Source organism: Lonchura striata, chromosome 2 (genome assembly GCF_046129695.1).
Source record: "Lonchura striata isolate bLonStr1 chromosome 2, bLonStr1.mat, whole genome shotgun sequence".
Lineage (NCBI taxonomy): Eukaryota > Metazoa > Chordata > Aves > Passeriformes > Estrildidae > Lonchura > Lonchura striata.
In genome coordinates, this window is record NC_134604.1 from 63572387 (window position 1) to 63583469 (window position 11083).

General features: G+C 43.6%; 1 protein-coding gene across 2 annotated transcripts; it reads left to right on the top strand.

Moving 5' to 3' along the window:
- The first annotated feature begins 5064 nt into the window (after positions 1-5064).
- On the top strand, positions 5065-10060 carry ALG11 (ALG11 alpha-1,2-mannosyltransferase). Of its 2 annotated transcripts, none has more exons than XM_077781418.1 (4): positions 5065-5192; positions 6094-6285; positions 6997-7928; positions 9660-10060. In XM_077781418.1, exons 1-4 carry the CDS (start codon positions 5155-5157, stop codon positions 9929-9931), a joined length of 1434 nt encoding a protein of 477 aa, XP_077637544.1. In that variant the 5' UTR covers positions 5065-5154; the 3' UTR covers positions 9932-10060. The 2 variants fall into 2 exon arrangements, with proteins under 2 accessions (XP_077637544.1, XP_021382304.1); XM_021526629.3 differs by having other exon boundaries at positions 5068-5192; positions 6055-6285.
- Positions 10061-11083: the final 1023 nt, after the last annotated feature.

An 11083-nucleotide genomic window follows, 5' to 3' on the forward strand; every position in this document is an offset into this window, starting at 1 on the left:
GGACAATGAAAAGCAAAAAAGGCTTGGGACTGATAGATATCACAGACCCTCAAAAATGGTCCCAGTTCCTCAAGAATTCCAAACTTCCACCTGAAAAAGCTGCAACTTCAGATGAGTCCAAATGTTCTTTTGCAAGCTCAGTGATGTTATCGTTAGGGGTACATCATTTGCCATCTCACTTCTGCCAGTGCTCTAAGTTGTTTGAAATCGTTTCCTTCAGCCACCCTAAAACATGACAGATGTTTAGAATCCATGGGAGTTTAAAACACTGTCACAATCTACAGGAACTGATTCGTTTTCCTTCATGGCCCTTACCCAACTGGGACAATTTGTGTGCAAATAATCTTCTGTTAATCAAAATATTTGGGTTCAACCTGTATAAATTGACTGGTGATACAAATAAATGTTCTTTATGAGCTCTCCTGCAAATATAATTTGTAGAGCCAAGCTGTTTAATTCTTCATTGCTTCTGCCAAAAAAAAACAGGGCAGCTTTTGCTCACAGATACATGGCATGAACACCTATGCCCTAGAACACATAACTCAGAATTAAGGATGACAGTGAAAAAGAAATTACTAGAATTGCTTATATTTAGCGACTTCAATATTACAAGATATCAGTAAAAACAACCCCATAGCATTTTTCCCTAGGTATAGCAATGCCACAATTTCTTACCAATTCTTGGGTTTTGCTTCACAAATATTTAGCATAGAATTGGTGCAACTTTATTTCTGCTCCTGTTACTATGCAATGAAGATTAAATGTACTGTAATGTTCAACAGCCTATCACAAGACACATACAAAAGTGAAAAAACTTACTCTGTATATGAATGATCTGAGATTTCGTCTACTAAAAACAGTCCCAGGCATTTTCACAGCTCAGACAGCAGCCCTGAAAAAGAGACTTGGTGCTACACAGTCAATATTTCTGAAAGAAAGTAACTAACTGTACAAGAAAGTATAACAGACCACATGACTGTCATATGAATATCTTTACACAATATTAATCCAGTTTTTTTCTATTATTACTTGCCAGTGGTTTTATTTTACTAAGTTACTTATACATGAACTACTTAGCAAGAATGAGAGTTACAAAAATATACTTTAAAACGGTCTCAAATGCATTTCCCACATAGGGAGAACACACAGTGAGTGTATTCTGCTACTTATTCTAAATACTCCTCACTTTAAAAGGGACATTTGCATGGCGTTTCTTTAGTGTAAAGATCTTAATAAGAAAAGCAATTAAAACATGACCAAAAAAAACATACAGAGGCAACAAAAGATTAAAAACTTGGTACATCTCTGGGAAGGTGAAAACAAAACTGACTTCATAACAAGGCTAATTTATTTTTGCTGGCATGTCAGACTTGTGGAATTTCTACAGACAAGGTTTTGAGCAGCATTCTAACTACTGGAGTGGGAATACCACAGAGAACTCATCACTGCTCCTGCTAAAGTTCTTGTCAGTACCCTAAATGCATGCATGCACTATCCTCTGCAACATATGAATGAAGGTGAGGAAGTCATGAAGTGTTGATGATTCAATTAATTAGCCAGTGTTGGACATTCACTAATTAAAGTAAGCTTTGCATTCTGCAAGTCTGTCAACACACAGGTTTCATACTGCTCACATCAGCAGCTGAAAACGTTGTGGATAATGAAAAGCTAACAGAAGAACTTTGAAAGTATTAATATATCTGTTTTTAATTACCACAAGAGGGACTAAGAAAAAAAAATAAAACAACTAACATGATTAAGAGCGTGGGACAATTTCTCTGTGAGGAAAGGCTGAGGGAACTGGGATTGTTCAAGCCTTGACAAAGCCTTCAGTGTGTGAAAGGAGGGTGAAAAGAGGAGCTAAGCTCTTTTCAGGGGGTCTAGTGACAGGACCAGAGGCAATGGGCACAAACTAAAACATGGAAAGTTCCTTCTGAACATCAGGAAATGCTTCTTCATTATGAGGGTGGCCAAGCACTGGCGCAGGTTACACAGGGAGGTTGTGCAGCGTCCATCCTTGGAGGTATTCAAAATTCATCTGGACTCAGTTCTGGACAATCTGCTCTAGGTACTCATTTTGGGCAGGGGGGTTGGAGAAGATGGCCTCCAGAGGCCACAGATTCATAGAAAGGTTTGGGCTGGAAATGCATTTAAGATCATTTAATTCCAACCCTTCTACTGTGGTCAAGGATGCTACCACTAGATCAAGTTGCTCAGGGCCCCATGCAACCTGGCCTTGAACACTTCCAGGGATGGGAAATCCAGAACTTCTCTGGGAAGCCTCTTACATCTCCACAGTAAAGAATTTCTTCCTAACATGTAATCTGAATATCTCCTCTTTTAATTTAAAATTTTCCCTTGTCTTATCACTATCTGTTCATGCAAAAAGTCACCCTCCCCACTTTTTTATAAGTCCTCTTTATGTGCTGGAAGGCTGCAATGAGGTCTCCCTGGAGCCTTCTCTTCTTCAGCTTGAACAGCCCCAACACTCCTAGCCTGTCTTCATAGGAGTGATGTTCCAGCCCTCTGACCATCTTCATGGCCCTCCACTGGACTTGCTCCAACAGGTCCCTGTCTTTTCTGTGTTGAAGACCTCAGAGCTGGATGCAGCACTCCAGGTGGGGTCTCACCAGAGTGGATCAGAGCAGCAGAATTCCCTCCCTCGCTCTGCTGGCCACACTGTTTTTGATGCTGCCCAGGATGCTGTTTGCTTTCTGCATTGCAATTGCACATTGCCAGCTCCTCTCCACTTTTTGTCCATGAGACCTCCTAATTCCTTCTCTGCAGGGCTTCTCTCAATGAGCTCTTCTATTCTGTACTCATGTCTGGGATTGCCCCAGTCCAGGTGCAGCACCTAGACATTGAGCCTTTGACCACAACTCTCTGGCTGCATCCATCCCACCAATTCCTCTCCACCTCAGACATTCTGCGATTCCATGAACCATAAATTATTAGAGCTGAGAAAACTATTTGACACTCCCACTGTCACACAGATTTCTCCCTAAATGAGCAAGTAAAACTCAAAACCCAGGTATGTAGGTATCGCCCTCATTAGTCTTCTTGCTTCCAGGAACTCTTCACCATTATGACTTGTCTCATCTTAATTAAGCTGTGACCTGTTGTCCTTCAGCTTCTTGAAGACTTTGCGTAAGATTCATACCTTCCAAGGGAGTGACCATGGACTCCTTTCCAAGTCAGTGGGGAGAAGCATAAATTTCATCATCTGAAATAGTCTGGACTTCCTGCTCCCTAGAATAACTTGCCTCTTCCTCTGAACTCAGACAATAATCTTCAAATGCTGAAGAAAGAATGGCATTTTGAGTTCAGAGGTGTAAATCCAGCCAAGAGCTAGTCTGTAAACATTCCGCAAAGCAACTGCTCTGTCAGGGAAGAGGAAAAATAATAAGGGAGAGAAATCAATACCTGTTGCATCCTTCTTATGAGAGCTGTTGATTCAGAAATGAAATGTTAAGCCATGCTTGCTGGACATCCCACAGACCTCTTCCAAATTACCTGCTTACATAGAGATGTCCTGGTAAAACCTACAGTCAGTGGTACTTAGGACAGTCAAAATATTTAAATAAAAACATCAGTAAAACAACCAATAAGTTTCTGAGTTTCCACATATAAGTTTCACCCCCAAGGCTGAGTCTTCCTGAATGGAAAAGTCAATCCAGGCAGGTAAAAACCAAATAACCAACATTTAAGCTGGACTTTTCTCACTCTCACTACAGCAGAGCCTTTGTCTCTCTCTTTCTGGTTATAGCACTGGCCACATAAATTAATGATTCATCATTTTCCAACCTGTACTCTTCTCATGCAGAAGACACAGGATGATTTTCACAAACACCCCTAACACCAGCAAGACCTCAAAATGCACAGGTGTCCAGAACATGAATTAGATCATGCTGACCTCAAAGAGGCTGAAGGATCACAGGATCTGGAAAGGTCTTGTTTAAAGAAACAAGGTTTGAAACTCCCACAAATTTTGGACAGCCTCAACTCTGCAAGAGACTGAAGAATGAATTAGCTGGAACAAATTTCCCACATAAAGAATTTTATTATTTTTAAATGGAGAATGTGGAGTGGAGGGAAAAGAAGCATGTAACAATGTGACAGGAGATGAGAAATGCTTTGGATTGTTCTGTCAAAGTCTCTCCTGATCTAGAGAGTCTGGTAGTTTCACCCAGTGCTTCCCAGGCCCTCAGAGATCAGGGTGAGTTCCTTATGTTGTTCCAAGGATGACATTTTGGGAACATGCAGTCTTGACATGGATTGAAACATCATTGGTAGTATTTTGAAAAACCAGACCCACTCAGTCTTACTGCTACACCGACCCTCTGGTCTGTGCTCAGACCAATCAAGACGAAATAGACCAAAAAGCATGTAAGACAGAGATAACCTGTGGGTAACAGTGGTAACTGTCCCCATGATTGTGTCCATGGGATCCTTTTGGGATGGTGCCAGGCGCAGCCTGTGTTGGACACCCTGCCTCGGCCTCACAACAGTGACCTGTTGCAGTCACAGTAACCTTAGTTACAGTAACACTAACCTTGCTGCACAAGTCGCTGGCAGCAACCCATCGATAATGAGGGATTCACTGACAAAGCAGGAGGTTACGGCAGGGAAGCCAGGACACTGGGCTCATCGATGCTCATCCTCTCCTGGCCAACAAGAAGTTTGCACAGGCAAACCTGGGGAGTGTGGGACACAGGAGAAACCCCATGTACCCGGGAGGCCTCCGCCTCCTCACAGCGCCCTCCATTCCATCCTGCCCAAAGAATTCGAGGACGTCACTTGGAGAAGACGCAATGCAATTCAAGGAGCAGCACGTTATGTCTGACTAAACCGTGGGAATGTGCTAAACTAAACAGCCAGGAATGTGCTGCTGTCCGCTCTCTTCCGGCATCTGGGAAAAACGCTTCAGGAGCTCCCAACAACCCACTGCACTCCCCGCCTTCCACGGGCCGCAGGCTCCGCGGGGTGGGGCGAGGGCGAGGAGGACGTGGAGAAGGAGGCGGGGAAGGAGGGGAGCAGGTGGAGGAGGTGCAGGAGGAGGCGGAGCCAGCGGCGGCGCCGCTCCCAGCCCTCCGCAGCGCGGCCGGCCGGGCCCGCCCTTTCCGCCGGGAAGGCGCCGCGGCGCTGCTGCCCAGGATGGCGGCGGGAGGGCTGTGCCTGTGTGGGCTCCTCAGGTACGGGGCGCGGGGCGGCGCGTCCCGGCGGCGGGCGGGGCGGGCGGGGCGCGCCTGGCTCGGCCCGGCCGCGCTCCCCGGCCCCGGGCGGCCCCTGCCCGGCCCCGCGCCGCGCCGCGGGCTCGGACGGGTTAATGTGCTTTTCCGCCGCTCCCGGCCCGCGATGGAAGTGCTTCCTTATGTGTCCGTCGTGACCCGCGGGCCGCAGGCGGGGGCGGCTGAGTGAGCGGTGTTTGTCGCAAGGCGGAGCGGCACAGCGGCTCCCGTGCGGCTCCCGCGCCGGGAAACCTCCCGCTGCAGGGTTAGTCAGGGAGGCGGCGCCGGGCGGACGGGGCACCTCGGACAGTGACAGCCGACAGCTCTCTGCACGGAGACTGCACTGAGCTGCTCTGCACAGCGGCATCGCTGTTCCTGCCACCTGGAATAGGCGATGCCTGGCCCCAGTAGCCCGGCGCCAGAACGGTTTACAGTAGAGCGAGCCAAACAGGAGATTGGGCTGAAAAAACCTCTTTAAAAATCTATTTGGAAGTCACTCTGCTGGTTGCGTATTGCCAGGTTGCTAAGGGCATGCAACTTTCACCGAGTGTGTAGAGCACGTGGATGTAGATAACACGTGAATAAACAGTAATAGATGATTGCAAGGTAACAACAGGTGAAATAGAGACCTTTGGATAAACAAACCAGGGTCATGATTTAATTTCTGTAATTGTCAGTCATACACAGTGGTGATTTCTGAGATTAGAAGAACGGAAGAAGTTTGTCAAACTCCCTCTAGCTCTACTTTCAAGTCCTTCTTGCTCAATGCCATACAGAGTAATTCTTTGAAGCAATTGCGTATTTTAAAATTTCTGGCTTGTTTCAGATTGCTGTGCTCATTGTTCCTCCCTGCATTATTTCTAAGTGGAATTTTGTGCATCTGCTTGGTGGTACTGCTGTGTGGAGTACGGCTCTGGATACAAAGGAAGAAACAGTTAAGCTCAGCAGGAAGAGATGGGAAGCGGCCGCTGCTGGTGGCCTTTTTTCACCCCTATTGCAATGCAGGAGGTGGAGGGGAGAGAGTTTTGTGGTGTGCCATAAGAACACTCCAGAAAAAGTAAGCATATGTGTCTATCAAGCACCATATTTTATTCTCAGCTTCTGTTGTTATTCTTTATGCATATGTTGGCATTTTACATATTTAAGTTGGTGTCATTAATCTACTAGTCCTACATTTTATTTTACATCTGAATTTCATGTGGTTGCATTCTACTTCATCCCTTTACATTTTGGTATTTCCTGCTGTGGCATCTCTCACTTTATTCCTTTCTTTCCTTGAGAAAACCTCTCCTTCCTCCTCAGGTTTCCTCTACTGCTATGGAACTTTGTATAGTCATAACTCCTCAGTAGATAACTGATTGTCTTTATATTTGCCTCTTAGTGCAGGAGGTAAAACAAATTAATACCTCAAGTGGATTTAACATGGGCACATCCATTCATTTGCCATCATTTGCATGTTGCTCATGCTGTGCACTAGACAGATATTTCCTGATGTAGAGCAAGGAGTTCTGAAGGCTGTAGAATAATACTGAGCTCCTTTTATGTTTTACTCAAATTAAAATATTCCCTAGGCTCTTAGCCATATGTTTTTCTGCAGATCAGAAAAAAACCTGTGGAAGTATAAGGAAAAATATTAATTAGTTAAAATAATTTCTGGGCCAGACATTTGTTCTCACATTATTCTTGAGTACTTTTAAGTGGATTATATTTTAGTTTCTTGCTGAAAAATATGAAGAGAAGAATATATTCTTTTTCTTTATTCTTACAGGTACAGAAATGTAACATGTGTTGTTTACACTGGTGATAGAGATGCCACTGGAGAAGAAATAGTAGAAGGCGCTTTCAGAAGATTCAATATTAAGTTAATCCATCCTGTGAAATTTGTATTTCTACGAAAACGCTTCCTTGTGGAAGCTTCTCTTTATCCTCACTTCACTTTGCTGGGACAAAGTTTAGGATCAGTGTTCCTTGGCTGGGAAGCTCTTCTAAAGTGTGCTCCTGATATTTATATTGACTCAATGGGTTATGCCTTCACAATTCCCCTCTTCAAATACCTGGGAGGTTGTCGCGTTGGATGCTACGTGCATTATCCCACTATCAGCACGGATATGCTCTCTGTGGTGAGGAACCAGGATACCAGGTTTAACAATGCTGCCTTCATTACAAGCAGTCCTCTCTTCAGCAAATTTAAACTTGTCTACTACTACTTCTTCGCTTTCATGTACGGGTTGGTTGGTTCCTGCAGTGATGTGGTTATGGTGAATTCTTCTTGGACACTGAATCACATCCTTTCCCTCTGGAGAGCTGGGGCTTGCACTAGTGTTGTGTATCCACCATGTGATGTTCAGTCTTTCCTGGATATTCCACTGGAAGTGGAAAAGAGCACCAGTGAATATTCCATTGTTTCTGTCAGCCAGTTCAGGCCTGAAAAAGATCATCCTTTGCAAATCAGAGCCTTTGCTAAATTGCTGAAAGAGAAGAGAGTGGGGCAGCAGCCATCACTGAAGCTGATCTTAATCGGTGGCTGTCGTAACCAGCGAGATGAAGAGCGTGTAAATAACTTGAAACGTCTGTGTGAAGAGCTGGGAGTTAGTGATGATGTGGTGTTCAGGATTAATATTCCCTTTGAGGAGCTGAAGAGACACCTGGCCGAGGCCACCATCGGCCTGCACACCATGTGGAATGAGCACTTTGGGATTGGTCAGTACGTTTCCTGAGTGTTCAGGTGCTTGTCCCTAGGTGTCTAAGCACAGAGGTCTGCATGCCAAGCAGGTGTCCAGCTCCTGTTCCCCTTGGAGGCATTGTAGCTGCAGTAAATCCTGCAGGACCAGTGCAGATGTGGTGCAGATGATGCACCACTAGGTGCTACTGTAGTGCAAGCCAAAGTGCTGTAACCATAGCCTGTTAATTCTGTGCATCCTCTGGTCACCTAAACACAGAGCTAGTCCTGTCTGTGCTGCCCAGGATGTCCTGCTGACCTCCAGTTGTCGCCCTGCAAGGTCATGGGTCATCCTATTGTCCTTGAGTTAGGTTTGCCAATGTTCCAGATCTTCAAGAGGCTGCAGGTGTTTCTCTTCCAGCACCTTAAATTGTGCCCTGATGGCTCCACTGACTGCAAGGGGAGCTTAGAGAGAGTTCATGTGTGGACATCCCTGTTAGAGATTTTGGCTGTGTTTCATCTGCCTCAAATGCCACTTGAAATGTCCAGTGTATGTCATGGGGCTCCAGCTGCTGTTTCAGGGGTGTGTGTCTCCCACAGATCCTGTCTGGTACAAATAAACCCTGTGTAGATGCCACCAGGTACCTTTGGCCATCTCATTCCATTAGGCATCTCTGCTGAGGCAGATATATGAAGCCCTTACATTGATGGGTGTAGCATGGAACAGAATGCCAGAGAGGAGCTGGGACCAGAGTTAAGGAATGGGGCTTAGTCCTGACCTTGAAAGGGAGTGCCAGTTTGCCCATCTGTTATAAATCTACAGCAGTCAGGTAAGTTAGTAGCCAAGCAGATGGATCCTATACTCTGCTATAATGTGACTAAACTGCAGTTAAGGTCTTCAGACTTCAGTAGAAAACAGGGAGGAGTAGTAGTTTATGGTCTGTAGGAGCTTGGTATAAAAGAATTGACCCTGAAGTGTCTCAAAAGCAATGGCAAAATATTGGAAGTCATGTCATTTTTTTCCTCCCACAAAACAGTTCAATTAAATTTTTTTAATAAATGATGTAACCACACCATGATTTTGAAATTTGAGCAGGATTTAAAGTTCATCTAACAGGCTTTTTATGTGTAAAAAACATATTCCAAAACTTTGGAGCACTATTTATAGTAGGCAATATTTGAGCTGAGGGAATTTATAACAATCAAATCAGAACTAAGGCATTTCTGAGGTCTGTTCTGGAACCATGGAGGAGAATTGAAGTTGCTGAACATTATACTTTGTTCCTATCCCACAGCTTTTGGCTGAGGAAAGCTTATTGATTCCCATTTCATTAAAATTTCTTCCATCAAAAATACAGATGTAGAGATAACAATTTTTACTAGTGCCTAGCTAAGTTGTGAGAAGCTATAAAGATTTGTTCATCTGCAAAATACTGAACTTCTGAATATTTTGTGATTTAAATGTGCAGTCAAATTTTTTTCATTATCTTTCCAAACGTTTTAAATCAGGTTTAAGACCCACAAATTAACCAGTAGTCTCTGATGCTTAATTTCAATTTTATGTACTTAAGAGAAAGTGTCATTTCAGTCCTTAGAAGTGAAACATTTAAATTTGTATTTCTTATGGGACCATATTCACTGTTTTTTTCCAGCTGAATTTGGAATAGCAGTCTGTAGTGAATTTTACTGTTGGTTTAACTTTCCAGTGTTTTACAGAGGGTCAAAGCACATGATGTGCAGACTCATATTGACATTTTTTGTCTCTCTTACAGGAGTAGTTGAATGTATGGCAGCTGGCACAGTTATCCTGGCTCACAATTCTGGTGGCCCCAAACTAGACATCGTGTTACCCCATGAAGGACGTGTTACAGGCTTCCTAGCAGAAGATGAAGACAGTTATGCTGAGACAATGGCATACATATTTTCTTTGTCTCCTGAGAAAAGACTGGAGATCAGAGAAAACGCTCGTCGCTCTGTGCACAGGTTTTCTGACCAGCATTTTGAAGACACATTCCTGTTATCTGTCGAGCCATTATTTAAATAAGTGTATATAAATAAAAAATAACATGAGTGAAATTAACTTTTTATATTTGACTGTATGGCACATGTAAATATATCTTAAGCTATGATTCTTTGGTTCCATTAAATAAAAGGTTGTTTTTCTTTCTGTCAAGCTGTCTGCTTTATGTAACAGAGACTTTTTTTTCCTGGGGAAGAAATGCTTCTGTGTTAACTACATGAGAGTATGGTGCACTTAAAAACCATCTGGATTCACAAATCATGATAGTGCTTCAGAAACAGAACTACATCGAGAAGTTCTTTCATTTATCAGGAACCTCTTTTATTTATTTGATATTTTCAGTCTTCACCTGTTTCATGACTCTTTTGAAGTCAACATTTTTGTTTTATAGCCTTTGTACCCAGAATGTTTATTTTTCCAGAATCTACAGTATGCCTGTATTTGGCACTGCTGAGGCTACACCTCAAATCAGTTTTGGGCCCCTCAGTTCAGGAAGGATGTTGAGATGCTGGAGCCATGTCCAGAGAAGGGGCTGCAGAAAAGGAGGCTCAGAGGCAACCTTACCACTTTCTACAATAGCCTGAAAGGGGGATGGAACTAGGTAGGGGTCACTCTTTTCCCATTAACAAGTGATAGGAGAAAATGATCTTACATTGCACCAAGGGAGGTTTATATTGGCTATTAGGAAAAATTTTGACATAGAAAAGGTTGTCAAGCATTGGAGCAGACTGTGCTGGGAAGGGGTGGACTCACCATCCCGGGAGGTATCTAAAAGACATGGCACATAGGGACATGGTTTAGTGGTGGACATGGCAGGGTTAACAGCTATACTCTAAGATCTTTTCCAACATAAATGATTCTTTGAAAAAAACTGCTAAAATCAGACTACAGACTGTAGTTTTTCCTTTATTTAAGATTCACTTGGATTGCAAGACATTTTATGTGAAAAAAATATGGTTGGAAGAACCTACATACCTACATGTTTTATTAGGAACTGGGCAATGTACAATTCTCATGGCGCTAATAAAGCCTTTTACTGCTGCTATATAAAACAACTGAGGAGCTGATGACACTACGTAGGGTCAGTACTGTGTAAATGGAACTGTAGATTACAAAGCTGTGCTGGCAGTACACATTGATTATGAAAAGCTAGAAGAGATTCTTAAAACAAGGAGT